The 20,306-nt window shown below is 31.5% G+C and overlaps 1 protein-coding gene across 1 annotated transcript in view; it reads left to right on the top strand.

Annotated features, from left to right (window-relative positions):
• The window catches only part of LOC129231171 (intermembrane lipid transfer protein VPS13B-like), a 49,182-nt gene extending 29,662 nt beyond the window's left edge, over positions 1 to 19,520 (top strand). Inside the window, exons 10-15 of the mRNA XM_054865419.1 lie at positions 5,878 to 6,175; positions 8,228 to 8,344; positions 8,428 to 8,481; positions 14,151 to 14,300; positions 16,425 to 16,588; positions 19,386 to 19,520. Coding sequence (XP_054721394.1) covers positions 5,878 to 6,175; positions 8,228 to 8,344; positions 8,428 to 8,481; positions 14,151 to 14,300; positions 16,425 to 16,588; positions 19,386 to 19,520 — 918 coding nt within the window. The remainder of the gene's footprint in view (positions 1 to 5,877; positions 6,176 to 8,227; positions 8,345 to 8,427; positions 8,482 to 14,150; positions 14,301 to 16,424; positions 16,589 to 19,385) is intronic.
• The last annotated feature ends 786 nt before the right edge of the window (positions 19,521 to 20,306 follow it).

Below are 20,306 nucleotides of genomic sequence, written 5' to 3'. Positions count from 1 at the left end.
GAATAAAACATCTGAACAAGAAAAAAGTATTCAAAAATCAAACGCAACTTTGGAATGAAGAATTTCAAAGGGAAAAAAATAGAACAAGTTGCGTGAATGAAAAAGTTACAATGAATATCAAAGTTTCTTCATTTCCCCTTCCTCCCAAAAAGCGTGTATCTTCACAAGTTATTAGCTATCAATCCTTGTAGTTGTCTTGCCATTGGGAATTGTATATCACTGTCACTTGTCCCATCAGTTGAAAATACTTGGGTCGGAAGAAAGGATCTTTGAGGTGGTCTCACATCATGACTTTCCATCAGTTCCTACCCATATTGCTAATTAGTTCGTTTTTTGTAGATATTATGTTCAGCCTACAGCGCAAAATGCCTAACCTATCTAGTAGCTTTAGTTTTTGGAAACATTTCCCCCAATTTCGATTGATTAAAAAAGTTTGAGCATAGCCAATAACATTTATTCTTCTGTAGAATAAATAAATTACAAAACATATAGTTCTTTTTAATACATGTTTTCCTTTTTTATAAAATTATTGAAAAAGGGGTATAGTAAAATTATAAAACATTCTTTTTTTTAGAAATATACATATTTTTTAAATTTTTAAGAGACATATTTTAGAATTACAGAAAATCAGAAAATATATCTCTGTACATGTGTTTAAATCTACCTATGTCTGTATCCATCTATCTATCTATCTATCTATGTCTTTATATTTTTCTAATTTTCTGTAAGAAAAGGTAAGCATTGCCAAATTCGTAGCTCAACTTATTACAGCCACGTTATACGTAGCACAACACACAACAACTTTTTTTTATTTTTTAAAATCTCATCCTTAACTGAACTGTTCCTGAAATTTTCATTGTTAGAGATTTCTAATGATTGTCGCAAGGCAGATAAACACAGAACTTCTTATTTCATTATTTTAATATATATAAATATAGATATGTATGCATAAAAAATATTGCTTTGAGCGTGAGTGACAGGTTGTTCAGAAGAAAATTAGAAAATGCTATTTTGTGATTACATTTTTAGAAGTGCAAATTTTTAACATATTACTAGTAAGTATGGCTTTACTCAAAATTTTGAACTCAAAAGGAAAAGTGATCCTTCGCTAGATTAAATATTTTATAATATGGTAGCATAATTCTTTTTTTCTCTCCCATTCTGGGAGAATAGTTGCCAAAGCATTTTCTTTAGTCACCAGAGCAACCTGAACCTTGGAGTTGGTCGAACCATGCTTATGTAATATATATATATTATTATTGTGTGTGCGTATATGTAGTTATTATCTCTTAATGTAATTATGACCTTGTATCTCATTTTTTGTTGTGCTATTTTTTGGGTAACAGTTGTGTGTGTGGGGTGGGGAAAGGGGATGCAGTTTATTTTCAAGGGCCCATTCAAGCTCTAAACAGATCTGTTTAGATGTCTTTTTAGCTCTGATTTGCTAAGTGTTGCTTTTAAGATTCTAAAACTGGAAATAAATAAGTACGTTGAGGCTGAAAATAAAAATAAGGAAAAAAGTTAACAGATAGCAAAATTTTGCAAATAGAGTTGCATACACGTGTTTCGAAGTTCCTTTTAACCCCGAAGCATGTATATGTAATTATTTGCAAATTGTGTGCTTTATCAACATTGTTTTGTATTATTTTTATTAATGATAATTCGTACATAAATTTATAAAACCAAAATACCATTTGTTTCAAAAAACTGGCATAAAAAGGTGAAAATTAAAAGTTCAGGAAAATTAAATGCAATTGTGCAACGAATTTGTCTTTTTTCATTTTTCGAGGATACCACGGGACCTCAAGTCATTAGCAGCTCTCTATGCATGAAATTGTTGCTGTCACTTGCTAAATGACTACCGGCGAGAAGAAAGAAGCTTCCTAGGGGTGGTCTCCCAATAGGGGTCTCTTTCTGCCCACTACCCCCGAATTTGTTTAAGTGGGCCGGATTCGGGCGGACTCGGATCTAAGCTACAAAGCCGTTTTTGGGCGGACTCAGTCTTAAGGAGTTAAAGCTCAATTGAGCAAACATACCCTGCTAATAAATTGAAATTATTTTCTATATCTATATGATTGACAGTCTTGAAACAGTATTTCTACAGCTGACCATATTTTTTATTATCTGGTAGCAAACCTCTTGAGGAAAACAACATATCTTGTTGGTATTATTACATGATGGCTTGAGCTCAGCAATCACTCCTATCAATTTAAATATACTCTTGACTGCTTTGGACTCTGACAATGTTCAATCAATGTGACCCTGCAAGTTACAAAGAACCTAATTGCTCTTTTATAGATGATAATATACTGAGTGAACACTTAAAGTTAATTTGTTAGAATAGGGAAGATATCATTGAAATATTAAATCTAAATGCTACTGAAGTTATGAAGAACATATTGGAAATAACATGCTTGATAAATGTTGATGAAACTTTGAATTTACATTTACATGCAGCAAATTCACTTTAAATTTCTTTAAAAACATTTCATAATGAGCAATGTAAGGAAAAAATAGTCATAACATCATAATTCAGTTAGGTTCTTTTAAGGTAATTGGATATTTTATTCGTCTTGAAACTAGTGCATTGTATCACAGATAAATATTCAGGAAAGGAGAAAATAATTATCAATCAAATATAAATTTGTTTTTTGAGGATTTTTTAGGAGTTTTTTTTGAGAAGTGCTGTTCATTTTTAAAGCAATTTAATATTCTTCTCACTCATAGTTGTTTCCCTTTTGTAATTTATAGAACTGAATTATGATATCTAACTAGGGGGCTATCGCCCCCTGCTCGCTAACGCTCGCCAACCCCCGTAACTGCTTGCGCAGTTCCTTCGGATCGCTTCGCGATCCGAGCTCGCTACGCTCGCTCACCGGTCACCAAATATTGGTCTAGCTTTATCTGTATTAAAAAAAAGGTAGTTTTTCTTTTCTTAATATGAATATCATAACACTTATGATTTTCATACATTTAAAAGGGGACAATTACTTTGACATGCAACTCGTGCATTGGATTATTATAAAGAAAAAGTTTGCAATTCCATTATCTTTTGAGAGAAGTATGCAAAGGAACATTTTTGTACTAAAATTACAAACATAATATAATCTTTCTTTCCTACATTTACTGAATGCAAAAGAAATTGGAGGGGAAAAAACCCTACAATGTTAATACACTTAAAAACATTTCATGGTCTGGTCATTATACTATGCTATGCTCAGTGTCAATATGTGTATATATATATATGTTTTAAAATGTCTAACAGTTGCAAAGAGCAAGCAACTTCTGACATTCTCTGACAGCAGTGAGTTAGTGAAAAAAAATGTTAGAAAGTGTTTTAAGAGTCAAGAAACCAAATCCAGTGGCACGACAGCTTATGAGGGCCAAGGCCTACTGTACCCATCTCACTCCTTCTGACCAAGGGCTCTGGGGTGCTAGGCAGATGTTAAGAGGTCAGCCTAACGCGGAACCCCCAGGGTTTAGTTCCCAAGCATAATTGGTACTTATTTTATCGACCCACTGAAGGAATGAACAGCTGAATCAATCATGCCCGACCCGGAGATCGAACCCGGACCTGCAGCGTGGAAGGGCTACCACTGAGCCTCTGGGCTTCAGAGCACTTGAATATAATTTACAAAGACAAGAGCTTTGGGCTACGGAGTCTTTAGATGAAAGCTCTGAACGCAGATTGGTCAGAAATGCTGCCGATAACGCTAAGGTGCACAAATTTACACCGTCTTCAAATCGGGAGAATTTTGCAAGTGTTTCCGAATGCATTTACGGACTAATCATGCACTTTACTGGAGAAAAAGGGTTGACCTAAGACTGATAATTGTAAAACTGGAGAAAAATATTATTGTAGCAAAAAAAAATATTGATTATTATATAACACTAATATTTGTGATACTCGGATACCATTTATTTCATTCAATAGCAATATGCCTTTTAAATTCCAATGTAAACAATTTCCTGGTAGATTAGCCTTCCTAATGACTATAAATAAAGCAGAGGGTCAAAATGATTTTGTGAAAACATATTAGCAGTAAAATCAGGTTTCCGATTCAATTTGTTGCTTTACTTTGCCACTGTGGCTCAGTTCTTAACATCAATGCCATTGCAAAAGTATGTGAAAAGTTTCGCTCTTCAGGTCTTCAAGATTCAATTTGTTGCTTTACTTTGTCATTGTTGTTCAGTTCTTAACTTCAATGCATTGCAAAACTAAGTGACATGTTTTGCAATAAGAATTGTCCAATAAATTCATTTAGTCTACGTGGAATAACATAATACAGTGAAGCACGGTTTATACGTTTCTCTTCTATTCGTTTTTATCAATTATACGTTTTTTAAATTGTCCCTGGAGGGTCTAATATATATTTACTTTACCAATTATACATTTTTTCATTTGTACGCTTTTTTCATAGTCCCTTCAAAAATGTATAAGCGATGCTTCACTGTATATAAAACAATGTGGTTGGAAAAAAAATTCAGTATTTACAGGTTGCAGTTCGTTAAGCTTGACCACGAAAAAAAGAAGGCGGATGACCTTGAAGGGAAACATCATTTGTAATAGGTAGAATCTTCCAGAAAGCACCAAATAGTAAGAGGCATGGTCTCGCTAATCCTATCTATTCGAAAATAATAACAAACAACCTATTACAAATGATGTTTTTGCATTAAGGTCATCTACCTCCTTTTCATGGTAAGCTATAACAGGACTGTGGAGTTGGACCAGTTTTATGGTAAAGGGTCGGAGTCGAAGGTTTAAAATTTCAAGAGACGGAGTCAGTAGGATTTTCTCTCAAAATTCGCAGCTTTCCCAATATTTGAGTAGTCACAGCCGGAGTCAGACTAATTTTGGGTAAAGGAGTCGTAGTCTCTAAAAATCCTGTAGTCGGAGTAAGACATTTTTCCTCCGACTCTGCAGCCCTGGTAAGTAGGGAACTTTATTTTTTGTAAGCACTATAGTTAAGGGAAAAACCTTTCGACATCAACATTAATTTTGCAAAGGATTTTTTAAAAAAAAGAAGAAAATCATAATACTTCTCTGCATACACGATAGAAAATTTCTGGGTTTTCAGATACTATGACTCTTGAATGATGCCTTACATATGACATGTCTGTGACTGAAAAGTGGTTTTGTCAAATCTAAAAAAAATTTACCAAAAGTTTGACTCTGTGCGTTATTTATAGTTATTAGGAAGGTTAATCTAACAGGACATTGTTCACATTTGAACTTAAAAGACACATTACTATCGGATAAAATAAGTGGTATTCGAGAATATAAGTATCAGTGTTATTATTAGCATTTTTTTAAAAATAAAATAATATTTTTCTCCAGTTTCATTACTATCACTGTCATTTCAACTCTTTTTTCCAGTAAAGTGCATGATTATACCGGAAATTTGTTTGAAAACACTTATACAGAACTCACTCGATTTGCAATTCGCGGTTCACGGCGTGCGTTTGCGCGTCTAATCCTATCGGCAGCATTTCTTACCGATCAGCGTTTAAATCTTTCATCTAAATACTCCCAAGCACACTGCACTTTTCTTTGAAAATTATATTCAAGTGATCGAAAACACTCATTCAAAAATCAAAATTCTAACGCTAGACATCTAACGCTAGAAGCGAGTCTGCAGTATTTGTAAACAATGATCGTAAACAAAGCGGATCGTTGCCAACGGAGAGAAAGAAATAAAGGCTCATTTTGCGCCACGCATAAGCGTTTTATATATATAGATAGCTTGGTATTGTTATTGAAGATTTTTTTTTTCAAAAGCACATGCTTTGTAACAAACATATGAATGCAACATCACATTCATACAAGTTTATGTTTACAATAACTTTTATCCTATATTTATTTTATTTTTGTTCTAGGTATTTGACCTTGAAGTGTCTCTTCAAAAGGAAAGTGTTTCACTGCTACCAGAACGTAATATCTTACAAAAGACTTCATTGACGTTTTTCATGAAAACTCTAATGCTACCTGATATTTGGACTAATCTCAAAAACATTACTTTATGTGAATATGCATTTGAATGTGATAAAATTGGCATTGCTTTGCATGAAGCCCAATTTTTTATTTTATTAATTATTTTTCACTCATGGACTTCAAAGCATTTCAATTCTATAGGAGTGGAAAAAATTAGATCTATGATGCAAATTTTAAAAGTGGGTAAGTTTCAAGGTAAATACTTATTTTAGAAATTTATGTGTTAGAACTGTTTATAATGTGTAGAATTTTTTACATAGTAGCAGTTTTCTTTTAATTCTTTTTTTAAATTTTCGTACCTGGTATTTGTTTTTTTCCTTGTATGAGCTCTCTTCTTGTTGATGCATTTAAAATGAATAAAAGTTCTGCTGAATATTCACAGAAGGAATGAAAAAAAGCAAATCATGATGGCTTTTGGACTGTACACACACTAATCACTGAAATTAGATTTTATGGTAAGTTTTGGGTTCATGTCAGTATTGAGGTATAGAAATTGTTCTACTGTGAATTGAATAAAGAATTCGTCATTTGACATGGTCAAAAATGGGAGAAGATAGTCTCAAATGTAGGAAATTTCGCTGCTGATCATCTATTATTCAGTTCTTATGTAACTACTGGCAATCTAGCCCCCTGCCATTGCCTGGGCTCTCAAATATTGCATCATTCCTCGAGAAAAGAAGTAAAGTTATGTGGTACAAATCCTATGCTCTTCCAATTAGGGTAAATATTTCCTATTAGAATAATGATAACAGCTCTTGAGTAAACAGTATTAGAATATGAACAACAGTCTTTAAAACTCCTGATTTGAGTATGGTTGCAGTCCGTTAAAATCTTGTTGAAGTAATTATAACTGATTATAAGCTATATCTGTACATAGATAAATGGTTCCTAATATTTCCCTCTGGAAAAAGTCTTGGAAAAAAAAAAAGCAGACCCTCTAAATTCTTGTTAGAGAGTGCAAGAAACATTTCTTAAATAAGGTAAATTGCTTAAAAATATCCAATAGAATGTGATCAAAAGTCTAAAAATTCTTATTATAGTGTGGTCAATAGTGCATAAGTATTTTAATATATACATATATATATGTTATCCTTGATCACATTAAGCGGCACTTACTGTATTCTTTTGGCAGAGCCATAAGAGACCTTCAATGCATAAGTAACATCTTGAACTGTAGCATGTCTGTCTGTAGCATGTCTGTCTCCTCAGATCAAATCAATTCATCAGCTTATTCTTAATTTGCATCTGTGACTGTTGTTTGCTTCAGAGTTCATCATTGCTTATGTCTGTTTCAGCACCAGCATAAACATTCTTCAAGCAATAATGAACTTCCTTTGTTGCACATCCCTTTTTTGCCAGAAAGTGAATTAGAACTTTTTTTTTAGGCTTCAGATCCATGATTATAACATCAGTTAGATGGATTTAGTGTTGTTCTACTTGCCATTCAGAAATGCAGTTTTAATATTACAGTGACAGTCGGTTTTTCTTTTGCTGCCACTGATAATAAAGTGAACTGTATTTGATCTACAAAAAGAGCAAATGTCTCATCATTATTTTCACTGTGTGATGAAAAAGCCCTTTATTGACTAGACATGCTTTGCACTGCTGGATGCTCTCTTCTTCAATTCTTTTCATTTTAAACACTCATTTGCTGCCAATTACGTTTCAATTTTCAGATTAGCTTGCATAATTTCTAGGTTTTGCTTTCTTCTAATGATGGCTCTTTTTGCATGGCTTCTGTTTGAATTTTCTAGAAGCTGCTTCATAATGACATTTGATCTCATTCACTTTGTAAGATTCAGAAACAGTTGAACATTATATTTTCTGTTAGAATAGTTGTGATTATTCAATTTAACAATGTCACTGAAAATCTACTGTTTTGCTGCAAAAACCAAATGTAATGGCTGTAATTCAACTAGAAATCAACACTACTTAAAATTTAGTGAGATTCTGTTGGATAGTTACTGTGAAGCTCATGCAGTAAGGGGCAGTAAAGTCCTACATTATTTTTCAAAGAAAAACTTGCATGCCTTGCCGCACCCTTATTGTTTTTGTGTTTATCCAACTGCAGTCCAGGCTTTGCATTGTGGATATTCTAAATGTTGATCAATTGTCATACTAATGGAACTGGCATGTGCCAGTTGGGTTCTGAACATTCTGTGTTGTCACTGAAATAAATGTTGAAATCCTGTTTAGTAAATTTAATAAAACTTTTATGTTTTTACTGTGCTCCAGGATACCCTCTTCTTTTTGCTCAAATTAGTGATGTGAGAAGTTCCTACATGAAAACTGATGAACTGTCTTGCTTAAAACTTACTATGCATTCTTCATGCTTGGAGTTTCAGAATGAAGGTATGCTAATTAAATATGTATCCTTAAACATGAAAAAATGCTATGATATAATGAATATGTTCAATTTTTGTTTTCTGTTTTAGATAATGTCACAGTGTTGTTTAGTGCACCTGAGGCAACATCAAATGTGCACAAGGGTCATGATTTTTTAAAAGTTGATGATTCTCAATTTATTTCAAGAGATGATAAAAAGCAATATTTTTTACAATTTCTGTTTCAAGTTCCTAAACAGGAAGGTAAAAAAACAGATTTTTTTTAAATTTAAATATTTACGGACTGAATACTTATTTAACTTTCAATTTTAAAAGGTTTCATTTTCAAATAGTTATGAATTGTATATAGATATTTAACGTTGCTGCATAAAATAGTATTTATGTATACATGAAAATTATGTTTGTTTTTATGTTTTTTTGCTTTAAATTTGATTTTCCTTTTTATCAGTTTTAAAAATTGTTTATACAATCTATAACTATAAACCTGTCTATAACAATATTTTCCTTGATCCTAGCAAAATGGCAGCATAAGTAATCAAACTGTCTTATTACGTAACCTGTCTATAACAATATTTTTTAATGTCCCAAGAGTATTGTTCTAGACAGGTTTTACTGTATATATGCAGGGTGATTCAAAAGTCCTTAGACAAACTTTAAGGGGACGTCAGGCATACTGAAACAAGTAACTTTCGCTACAGAACATGGGGTCGCAAAGTAGGTATTTATGTATGTTATTGTGTGCTTTTGCCTCCTACTAACTTTAACCGTTATGCTATGTACGACTTGTACCTTATGTTGTTACCCATGCATCTTTAAAGTTGCAATCTTGTCAGTTTGTTTTCCATTAAACATGTGAGCTACACTGTTTCTGTCCTCCTTTTCTTGTACTTACTTCCCTGTCGCTGAGCTCCCTCTATTGCTCATGCCCTCATGTTCTATAGTGAAAATTACTTGTTTTGGTATGCCTGATGTCCCTTAAGAGGGGGACGTCCCCCCTTAAAGATTGTCTAAGGACTTTTGAATAACCCTGTATATACAGTGGAATCTGCTTAATTGGACTTCCAGTTAATCAGTCCAGCTGCTTATTCGAACCAAATGTTGAAGAACCCAAACAAATCCCATAACACAAACCTAATATTATTCGCTTATTGGGACCAAAAATTAGTTTAATCAGACCAAGGAATGTGAGATCAAATCAAACTTAATAGTTAGTGCAATAAAATTTAATAATGGTTCCTTTAATCTTTCAATTACACCTAGCAATATTTAGAGGAAAAAAAATGGTTAGTGAAACTCTCATTTCACGGGGGCACAATTCCAACAAAAATTAAATTTTCAGTGAAATTTCAAATTTCTTCGATTTAGTTGTAAAATATGTAATTTACATTTAATTGGAAATTTATAATGACCAATTAGTTCTTTTTAGCACTTATTGTTTCACTCTCACATTTTTATTTACTTCTGGTTGTTGAATTGAATCCATACTAACTGGAAATAATAACTGAAGCCATATCGGGATGGGATGATTTATTTGCTTTTCTTTAATTTATTTTTTATGAAAACATTTTGTAAACAGCAATTTTTCTTCTTTGTATGCTTGCCATACATATGGAGCTCTGAATAATCATAAGGGCATTTATATGCTTTGTGTATAGCTTGTTCGGTCAAGCTACTTAGGTCCTGTTCGCTTAATTGGACCAGCCGGTTATTAGGACCAAATTGGCCCGTCTCAATATGGTCCTATTAACCCGAAACAAATGTGTATATATATATATATATATATATATATATATATATATATATATATATATATATATATATATATATATATATATATATATATATATAATTAAGCAAACAGAATTTCAAATATTAAACAAATTATAAATAATTGATGATGATAAAAAGGAAAATTGCAAACAGCTATTAAGTAGGAAAAGATAAAGTATGAATCCAGAGCTCATCAGCCGTGGAGGATTCATTAATTATGGTCAAAAGACCAAAATTTTAACTATGAACTAAAAGAGAATGTTTAAGCTCCAGTACATGCAATATAGAGTAACAATGGGCAAAAGCACCACTTGCTAAACTAAAAGCAATAAACTAGAGCTCAAACCTAAACCTAAAAGCAGGGGGTTTCGCCTCGACTAATTAGGAAAACAAGTTCCGATAATTAGCCTTCCACGGGACAGTACCTGCCTATAACAAAATTGTCTTACCTTGAAATCCATGTAAACAAAGCCAATTCCATTGTTCAACCTGATAAAAATCCATTCCATTTGTCAACGTAACAATAAAATAAAGATAAAACATATCCAGAAGATCAATCCATAGACATACCATGTCGTCTGTTTCCCAAGTGTAAAAATTCATCCAACCTGGTGATTCATAAAAAATGGTTTGTCACGGTTGTATCATACATTTACACAGTTAAACAGTTTCAAAAGAAGCGAAATGCTCATCGAAGGCTATACTTAAGCAAATGTTTTCAACTAGATTTTTAGGGAAGTTATTATTAAAAAGTAAGGTTTTGAGTACTGAAATTTCTTGCTTAAATGCAGAAATGGTATTGCAAATTCTTTTTATTCTGATAGCTTGCGAAACAACGATGCCAATAAAAACCTTTTTACTTAAGCAGGAGGAAAAATCTTGTAAGCTGTTAACTGTGAAATTAAATTCGCATCTTTTATCATAGATTGTAGTGGAACAATTTGAGTCAATTTGTATGTGGATATGATAAAAGACGCGAATGAAAAACAATTTCAACTTGGTTTTTTTCACCTAAAAATTTAAAAATTCTAATTTTATCTTCAACCAGTAACCTCACATTCAAAAAGTTCTCAGCAGCTATTTAGTTGGAGTTAAAAAAGCAGAATGATGAAAATGATGAATACATTTTGCGTTTTCGCTTGATAACTGACGGACCAAAAATCCACCCTCAAAGTGGACAACATGTTTGAGAGAAATGCAAAGATTTTAAATTTTGGGGAAAACACAGCACCCCCTTCATACCACTCCCCTTTTATCTTGACCCAATCCCCTATTCATAAAATTTCCAAGAAAAAGGATGAAAACCCTAAGCAATTATCCCTAGAACTGGTTTTACTGCAAAAACTGCCAATTGAAACTTTCTTCTGTGCAAAAATTTCAACATATCAAGGGTTTCAAAAAATAAATTTTGAGATAACTATGGAAAATACATAAGGGTTTTTATAGAAAATGCTGGGGATTTTTTTTTTCCTAGACATCAAGGGTTTGAGATAATGAGGTTTGAGATATCAAGGTTTGACTGTATTACAAAATGCAAACAATAAACACATAAGGGATTTACAAAATTAACCAAATAAGAATACTAAAACTAATAATAAGACTAAGTTGATGAAGCCAGAACTCGTCAGCAGTGGAACCTTCATCCTAAGGTCAACAAACCCAAAAGTTTAAACTAGAAACTAAAGCGAGGAACTGGACATCCTGACTTTGGTTTTTAGTTTAAAATTTTGGGTCTGTTGACTTTAGGATGAAAGTTCCACTGCTGAGGAGTTCTGGCTTCATCAACTTAGTCTTATTATTAGTTTTAGTATTCTTATTTGTTTAATTTTGTAAATCCCTTATGTGTTTATTGTTTGCATTTTGTAATATTTACCTTACTGTTTGTTTGGTTGCTTTGCGAAACATTGGGCTTGTGGTTTACTCCATTTTATTTTATTTTATTCTTTTCTAATTTTCTTTTATTTTATTTCAGTATATATATATATATATATATATATATATATATATATATATATATATATATATATGCTGCCAAATTTATTTAATTCTAGAATATTTACTTGTAGCACAAAAATAAGGAGAGAGAAAAAAAAAAATACCCAAGAAACCGAACCTAAAACTTTAAAATGAGAAAGTACACAAAAGGTTGAAGTTATGAAAGGTTATTGCAAACTTTTTCCTCCCTTGTATGATCTCCTTCCACACATAAAATTGAGAGAGGAGTCGCCTTGGCTTAAGAACTTAAATTTTACCTCCTGACATTTGCACATAAAAGGTATAAACCAGTTACCATAACATTTAACTTTTCACTTCCATAAATATAAGTTTAAAATTTTGCATTACCTCTTAACTGTGAATTAAATCACTATACTGAAAATATCTCTTAAAACCCGTGGATACTTAACTGAAACTTCCTTTCATTGATATTTGTCGCACTTATATGAGCACAGTTTGTTTGAACACAGCTTTTGCCTTTCTTTTTCCCTGCATTGGCACGCTATGTTTTCTAAGCACTGTAGTAAGGTTCTCAAAATTTTATTCTTGTGTAATTTTTTGCAAAACTGTGAGTAATTTCCCAATTAATTTGCAAATTAGCTTTTTGTATGTACAGTAACGTACCTATGGGGTCGAGCACCCATGGCGAACTTAAGAAATTGCACCCCTCCCGCAGGTGGCTCCAATGTGAAGTCACCAGAGGTCACTGTGATCTCCCAAAACATTATTTTTTTGGGAGGGGGGAGGGTGTGGATATTTTGATTAATTGATTCGACAAATTAGGAGATAGTATTGCAACTTAATTATTTTTATTTTCTTTTTTTAAATTGTTTTCAATGATACTTCAATGTTCCTTCGCAGTAGATGTTATGTATGTATGTTTACGTGTGCGTGCTCAAATTTTATCATTCGGTAAAATTAGGATTTCATTTGGCAAATTGAGAAATTTCCCCTTCCCAAAAATTTTAGTTCTCCTCCCACGATTTCACATAAGTTCAATTAAACCAATAATCTTTGCAATTCGCCAATAAATATAAATATTGTAGGTTTTTGAACTAAATGAGAATAAGCATTTTTCAGTTCCGTTTGTAGCAATGTATATATTATTTTTTCAAAACAGCTCTTACTTTAAATAGAATTTGTTTCAAAACACCAGGAGAGTATACAATAAACATAATTTGCACATTTAGTAAAAGTAAGAAAGAAACCTTAAAAATTTTTTTAGATAAAAATCAAAGCATTTAAAAAAATCCTAGTATAGTTAGGAAAGTAAAGCAAATACAAAAAGCATTGCTGATCTGAAATTGGCTTATAAAACATGACCATTCACTTACAGGCAAAATAAAAATACTATATATTAGCTAATTACAACCGCCCGATATTTTATTGAAATAAGACTTTTAATGCTTACATTATTTGTTGTAATGAGAATAAATACTTTGTGTTGTAAAAACTATACACAACACAGTGTTCCCCTCTCCACAAAAGAAAAAATAGGAGTCATCAAGTATAGAACGCCCTCTACCACCACTCCCTGGTATATTCAAATTGTGTATAAAAGTCTTTAGCTAACTCAGTGAATTGAAATGAAATTTAACACTACGGGTAACCACCCCCCCCCCCTCACACTTTTTGTTTGAGAATTAAGGATTGTTTCATTTCCCCCCTTTAACTCTTTTTCTTGCAAGTTTTTTTTTTTTTAGCATTTTTTTTTCTACTTATATGATCAATTTTTTAAAAAAATTCAAAAAAAAAAAAAAAAAGAAAAAATCAGTCACTCAAAATGGCGCCTCCCTGGCGAGAGCCACTCCTGCCAACCTCTAGTTACGCTACTTTGTATGCACATCCATCTTTAACAAATCTCTTTACATAGTGAAAATAACTTATTTTTGAGTAAATCTTTTTTATTATTTAAAAATTGACTGAAACGAAATGTTTTAGAACATCTGTAAAAAATTAATTTGAGATATTTGTGTATACTTAATAGAGGGGAAAGTATGATTGTTATTCCATGATTTTTTTTTTTTTTTTTTTGGCATTGAATTTAGGTCCTGCTCTGTTAATATTGCATATTAGTGGGTCGACCATTTGTTTTGATCCAGATTTCTTCTCCTGGCTATCATCTGTTGATAAAATAATGCCTACAGGTTTTGATTCAGAGCAAGAGTTGAGCTTGACTAGTTCTATTGATTTTAAAGGTATGTTATTCTGTTGAAAATATTCAATTTCTACTTCTTATTTTTGTAATATTTTTTAGTAATAATACTTAACATTCATACTTTATTACTAAGAGTACATTTTGGTCTTTCTGTTTTTGTTTAACACTTTTCATTGTGTTTCTTGTTCTAATTTTTTTTAAAAAACTAGTTGATAGTAAATTGTAAACGTTTTTTCCAAATGGAAAAAAATAAAGAGAATGCTATGAGTAAACAATCAGTGATTTCAAGACTGAATTTAGAATGTTTTTTGATTTGTATGGTGTGTCATAAGTCTTTTGTGAACTGAATTTCCTTATGTATGTTTTTTTAAATTGATGAGCATTTATAAATTAGTGATGCAAATGGCAATAAACATCTGGCATTTTTTGTGATAAACATTGTCTTTTTATAAATGATGAATGTTTTTTTCTGTGGGGTATTTATGACTTAAAAATATTTTAACTGTCAATCGTAATTTTTTGTTATACTGAAAAATTATAGATGGGTATGGCTTTCTGTGGGTGTTTTCTTCATATTGGTGCTGTCTTATAGTTTTTCTGTACGCTATTTTCAATATCTCTTAAATATTATACAGAAATTTGTTTGTTTAATGCTAGGTAGGGTAGACCGACCAGTAGTGAATGAACACCACCCAGTCAATGAATCTTTTGTATTTTTTGTGAGAAAATGAAGGTTTTAAAACTCATTTTTTAGATGAATTGGCAGTTGTAACACCCTTCTACCCAGAAAGAAAACAACTAGACAAAACTGTATTTTTCCACTGGTATGATTGTTCATTCACTGGGTCGGAGCACTTTTTTTTATTTCAATCCCTCAAAAAGCCTTGATTCTGAGCCATAAAAATTCTCTCAATTAAAAAAAAAAAAACTACATCATTTAATGCGATTTTACTGTGATGTGGCAGATACTACAATTTCAACAATGCTAGGAATTTTCGAAAATGAAAAATTGCTAAAGTGTTCATTCACTGGTCAGTCTGCTCTAATATACACAATGTTTATTGTAGTTAGATTGAATGAAGAGTAGAAGATATACTCTTGATAAACTATTTAAAAGCACGTGTTTCAACTGAAACCATTTTTTCATTTTACTGTTGTATATTGTAGTAATGATACATAGTGTGTCAGGTATCATATCATTATTAGTTTGAATGCTCAGTTGATTTTATAATGCGGTTGCTAAGAAGTTTTAAGCGTAAGCTTAAATTTTCTCCATACAAGCTGTCTGGTCTGCTTTCTTATTTAGTTTATCAATCATCCTTATGTGCAGTCACTCTGCTGTAATCCTACAATGTTTTATTTCAAAATTCATTTCCTAAAGTGTTAAGTTTTCTTGTTTGAGCTGAATGCTTGTTGCATAGTAATTAGAATGTTCTTTTGGAATCTTGATTAACTAAAAATTCTTTGATATTCTCTTCAAAGTAAACAGGACTTTGAGTACAGTGACCATGGCTTATTTAAATCACATTTGTTCGCAGGACATTTGATTTTATAAAGCGGCTGATTTTATTAACCAACATACCTACATTTAAAAAAATTAAAGGTTTGAAGTTTAAATACTTTAAAAAACAAAATGCATTACATCATTTATTTTTGTTTTAAGTATTTCAAAATACTATTGTCATTTTTACTAAACATGAGTTTTTTTTTACACAAGAGTCTTAAAATATTGATGTATTGCAGTTTGTTTAACAGAATTGAAGACGAAAGATTCAATATCGTTTGAGAGTTTACTAATTGTTTTGTAACGTTCAACATAGTATTTTCTTCTTTGCTCTAAAAGGCATCGATGATTTTAACATATTTTGGTATTGCAATGATTCTGTTCTTCCAGATTTGATTTTAAAAAGTGACTGATTTTATAATCCAGTGATTTTATTTGTGGCGGATACTGTACTGTATCTTTTTTTTGTGTGCCTGTGTAATGATGTCTTACTTTTTGTTAGAAAATTTGATAATCATGCATTATATCTCTTTCCAAGATTTAAATTAAAGTAGCTGTTACTTTTTCCTTTATCTTGTATTAAAATTTAAAAAAACAACAATTCTTATACTTGTTGAATGTATATGAAAATCTTTTTAATGCAGTCACTTTCTTTTTCAGAAAATTCAACTTGTAGTAGTCGTACAAAAGAGCAGTCTGTTAGCCAATCATTGTCAAAATCACAGTCAACTCTTCTTAATTTTGCAAGTAAAGAAGGATTTCTTAAACGCTTACAAATCACTTTACTTGAATGCAGTGATTTTTTGTCTCAACTTGTTTTAGAGGTATGCACATTTAAAAAAATGTCACGTTATTCTCTTAAGAACATACTTTTTGCCAATATCTTTTATTGTGAAAAGTATCATTAATTTTGTCCTATTCTAAAATAATTGAAGGCCTAATTTGTTTCTAGTCCAGTGCTAAAGTGGTTAACAGGATTGAAAATGCTCCAGTTTTAAAGCTTTCCAAACATTAAAGATTAAATATTAGATCATAATGAAAGATATTAATGACAAAGAATATGTTAATTAAAAAGGTGCGCTGAGTAACCTTTGTATGGAGCTTACTGTTTCAAAGAAACTTTCAGTTTTACTTGTAATTTTGTTCTTAGAGAGTTTACTTTGATTCGTCTGAACTAGAAAATGTCTTCCTAACGTATGTTTTGAGCAAATTTCATTATATTCAGCATAATTCATAGCATGGTATTACAGTCTAGTCCCGAGTTACGCGAGAGATACGTTCCAAGACTCCTCGCTTAAGTCGAAATTTCGCGTGTAGGAAAGATATATGCATGCAATTTTTTTAAAGGATACCAAATTCTCTTAGACATTTATAAACACCCCTCAAACTGCTCTAAATCATTCCTCAAATATACACTACTGTTTATTGTATAAAGAACTGAACTTTTACTGTATTTAAAAAAATAAAAAACTATTATTCAACATGAAATACTTTAATATGCACAAAATGAATGACCAATGAGAATAAAAGACATAAAATATAACAACACGGTACACACAGCATGTAGTAAAATTAAAATGATGCACTTTAATAGTACTGTATAGTAGATACAGTAACAATATTTAAGAGTTAAAAAATGAAGATATTGATGATTGATTCTCCATGATCAGATCGTTTTTCTTATCTAATACGTTTTTAAATACAGTTGCTTTGCAAAATGAATGAATGACCAATGGGAGCAAAAGACATAAAATGAAACAACACGGTACGCATAGCATGTAGCAATAATAAAATGATGCTCTACATTGTATAGAGGGTGTTCTATTTTACACTACTAGACCTTTGTTTTTGCTAGTCCTTCCAATTGCAAAAATGTTCAAAATCAGATGCAGAGTTAAGGTATTGAAAGTTCGAAGTGAATATAAAAAAGTCAAAAAATACAAAATTTAATTTTTTATATGGGCCCAAAGTCCTGTAACTTATATTTAGTGAAATAATTTCCATTGAATAATAATTCCAACAAAAAAGTTTGAAATTAGTACGACCATTATTCACCAAGATATGAAACGCAGTGTTTTGTGACTTACACCACTTTTCATCAGCCATCAGTAATTCTTTTTGGAGGTAAATATAGCAGTTAACAAATGATTGAAATCATATGTGTGCATAGGGTGTATTTTTTCAAATTGTTAGAGGTTTTGTAGTGTATTTTTGCGTATCACAGCACAACATTTGCATTTATTTGTGAAGAGCAATGAAAAATTATAAATACTTTGATAACTTGCCATTCTTCTGAAAGGGCAATAAGTTTCAATCTCATCTTCTGTATGGTCCCTTAAAACTTTGAAATGGAATATCTCCTTGAGTTTTGAACGTGCAAATATCAAGTTTTTTGTGTAGTGATAGTTTTAAATGGAGATTATTTCTCTAAATATTAGTTAGGAAACCTAGGGCCTGTATAAAAAGTTAAATTTTGTATTTTTTGACTCATTTTAATTTTTGCTTCAAACTTTCAATATCTTAACTCTGCGTCTGATTTTGAACATTTTTGCAATTGGAAGTATACATCTAGGACTCATGGTTGCGAAAATAAAAGTCTTGCAGGTTAAAACAGAACACCCTGTATACATATAGTACTGTACAGTAGATACAGTAGCAATATTTAAGATTTAGAAAATGAAGATATTGATGATTTATGCTCTATGATCAGATCGTTATTCTTTTATAATACATTTTTAAATACGGATGCTTCGCCTTTTCTTTTATAACGTTTCAATTTGTGTGCTAACATCTCCTCTTTCTGATCTCTTTATTAATCCACAATAGAAGAGCCTTATTGTCGTGCTACTGTCGACGTTTCGTAGTTCTTCAAGCATATCGAGAATCTTAGCCTTTTTTTTCTTTATCAGAAACTTATTTTTTCTTCCCATCTTCACAAATTTTAGATGCAGGTGCCACTAAAGTGCCATAATATTTCATCAACTTTAATATTCAGAATAAAATAAATAAATAAATGAAAGATGCTGACTGATCATTCGATGCACTAACAACGCGATGCGTAGACTAGTTTGATGCGGGAACTTAGGCTGTCAGTGATGCTTAAAGGGATGTAATAACATTCACGAAGTCAATATTTAGTAGCCAATAGCAAAGCTGATACTTCCTTCCCAAAAAATTTTTTTGTGCTGTGGTGGGCGAAAAATTCGCGTTATCTCTAAAATTTGTTACTCGTGAAAAATTCGCGTTATAACTATTTCGCGTAAGTTGAATCGCATTGTAGCGGGAGTCGCTTGTAATATTAAATGCATTATTTTTTTTATACAGCAAGTGGTGGTGCTCATTCTTTTGAATTTCTGTTTCCTGAAGTCAAAAATTGATTACAGTCAAGCCAATTTATCTCAAACCGGTCTGTCTCAAAAATATATCTGTATTGGTTATTTTCAATTCTGTGTTTATTTTTATAGCATGCATACAAAACTTTTCCCCACGTTTCTTTCAAATGAATTTTCCCAAAAACCCTATATTTCAAAATCCAACTTCATTGTCTTTTTCGAATTTGATCTCCACCTATCTTAATCAATAATAGAAGTTTGAGACAAAAAGCATTTTTTCTCATTTCAGCAGTCATATAGTCCCTCAAGTCTTGTAAAAAATGTAGCTCAATTGAATTATATGTTACAAAGAGGAAGTTTTCTAAAAATTCCATCCACTTGGAAACTGGGGAAGGCATTCTTAAATAGAGAAAAAGCTTCTTGAGTATTACTTTTGGATCATTTGAGAACAAATTTTGCGGTGTTCTCTGGATTTATGACCTTTTAATGTTTAAATTATTTCAACTGAGAAAAAGGAAAAATCTCAACATTTTTGAAATTTCGTTTTTAAGTTGTGCATAAATTTGCTATCAATGTAATCATTAAAATTAAAACGTGTAATCACAACATGTCGTACAATGAAATGTTTAACAATACAAATGCGGTAGAATCTTTGACTTTGCTCCAATGGCTTATTTTTATAACTTTTCCAAAACCTTCATATTTCAAAACCTCTGTACCTTAAATTTTTCTCCTATCCCCTGAAATTCAAGATAGACACGTTTGACTGTATTGTCTCATTTTATCAATTACTTTGAAAATATTGCAACATAAAATGAGAACTACAGTAATGTTTCTGAGTTTTAATAAAACTTAAATTTAAATTAATGAATGCCAACCTTATTATATTAACCTAACAAATACTTGTGCCAATTTTATTAATTATCATCGACAAAATAAAACTGACTCATGAATAACTTTCCTCTGTTGTACATTTGTAATCAATCCACTCTACCCAATATCTGTATATGTATGTCTATCTGTACATCTATCGATCGATACAAATGTATCTGAAAAAGGAAACTGCACTGAGAAAAATGCAAGTAAATACTACATTGGAGTCCCGACTTAGGCGAGATTTGCATCCCAAGACCCTTCGCGTAAGTTGAAATTTCATGTTGTGGAAAAAAGATATGTGTAAAAACTGTTATGAACATACCCAGTTATTTTA

Source organism: Uloborus diversus, chromosome 10, assembly GCF_026930045.1.
Source record: "Uloborus diversus isolate 005 chromosome 10, Udiv.v.3.1, whole genome shotgun sequence".
Lineage (NCBI taxonomy): Eukaryota > Metazoa > Arthropoda > Arachnida > Araneae > Uloboridae > Uloborus > Uloborus diversus.
Note: the sequence above shows the minus strand (reverse complement) of the source record. Positions and strands in the feature narration are given on the sequence as shown.